Source organism: Nestor notabilis, unplaced genomic scaffold (genome assembly GCF_000696875.1).
Source record: "Nestor notabilis isolate BGI_N333 unplaced genomic scaffold, ASM69687v1 scaffold420, whole genome shotgun sequence".
Lineage (NCBI taxonomy): Eukaryota > Metazoa > Chordata > Aves > Psittaciformes > Psittacidae > Nestor > Nestor notabilis.
The window spans coordinates 122,636-123,999 of NW_009909490.1; the positions used below are offsets into that span (position 1 = coordinate 122,636).

Sequence of the window (1,364 nt, forward strand, 5' to 3'; positions counted from 1 at the left end):
CCCCCCCCCCCCCAAATATTTATGTTTTATAAAAATTCCGAGCTTGATGTTGTGCAAATTTTCTTTAATGTTTTATATCATTTGGGGTGTTGTTTATATAAGTGCCATGTTGTAATTCTCTCCTATTTCTTCCCCCGCGCGTGTCCCTCTACAGGCTAAGCACTTCCGTCTGTATACACAGGAGGTGTTGGAACTGGGTCACAATGTCTCCTTTCTTCTCCTGCTCCCCGCCTCAGACGACGTCTGCACTGCCCCAGGACAGAATAATCCTTACACCCCACACTCAGGATTTCTTAACCTCCCTCTTCAGATGTTTGAACTCGGTATAGTAGCTTGCTTCACCTAGAAATATTAACCCAGTCTCCTTATAATAAAATCACAAAGTTGTATCTGTTTTCCCCCTTGTCCCAGTGGAGAGTCAATAAATCACATGATGGCTTTGGCAACAACACTACCTATAACTGTGTACAAGTTATAGAGGGAGCAGAGCGGTTAAAGCATATACTGTAGCAATCGTTATTGAAATGCAAAGCATAGAGCAAAGCCCACAGTTATCCACTATGTGTCTAGAAGCTTATTTGGAAGATGATGTGCTCTAAAAAAACAGAACCAACAAAATTACACACATCACAGCAAAGCTGGAGTGTGAAAGGAGACGCAAATAAGAAGCCTTCTAAATTGTCACACGAATCACTAGTTCTGTAGAGGAGAATTTCTGCAGTTTCTCATTGCAGATAGTCTGTCTATCTGCAAGGTCTGACCCCCTCACAGCTTTGTGGAAGGTGAGAGGAGTTTCCCAAGTGAGGGTCATCATTTTTTCTTCGGATTCCTGGAAAAATGCAGGAGACGGACACATTGCGGTTGTGAAAAATGCCAAAGCACTGGACTTGAATCTGTTTCTTTAGTGAGCGCATCCTGCACTGCAGCAGATTCAGCCCTCTTGTTCCACAGCATTGCTGGCTGGGTAAAAATTCCCCAAAACAGAGTTTTCCAGCTGTCTCACAGAAGGCATAAGATGCTTTTGCTTCAAAGTCCTCTATTTCTCATTTCTTTGTGTTTGGTCCACAGAGAAAAGAAAGGTTCCACATAAAAGCAGCTCATAAAGACTTAATAGTTCTTCTTAGAAAGAATATTGTAAGTATGGGGACTGCTGAGCCTTACACATTAGTCTTCTCTGTTTCCTTCTGGCCTGTAAAACTGGATATCTTTCTTCTCTCTGCCTTGGAGAAGAAAGATATAAGCCAAAACTGAAGGAGTCAATACACACAGAGCCACTACAGAGTAGGCCTCGAGTGGCAACTGTGTCCTCAGTGATAACTCTCTCAGGTGCTTATGTGACACCATTACCATTCTATTTCCTGTAT

General features: G+C 42.6%; 1 protein-coding gene across 1 annotated transcript in view; it reads left to right on the plus strand.

Moving 5' to 3' along the window:
- LOC104402384 (ankyrin repeat and fibronectin type-III domain-containing protein 1-like) overlaps positions 1-346 on the plus strand; it is a gene marked incomplete at its 5' end in the record, with an annotated part of 51,608 nt that extends 51,262 nt beyond the window's left edge. Inside the window, 1 exon segment of the mRNA XM_010010621.1 lies at positions 155-346. Coding sequence (XP_010008923.1) covers positions 155-346 — 192 coding nt within the window.
- Positions 347-1,364: the final 1,018 nt, after the last annotated feature.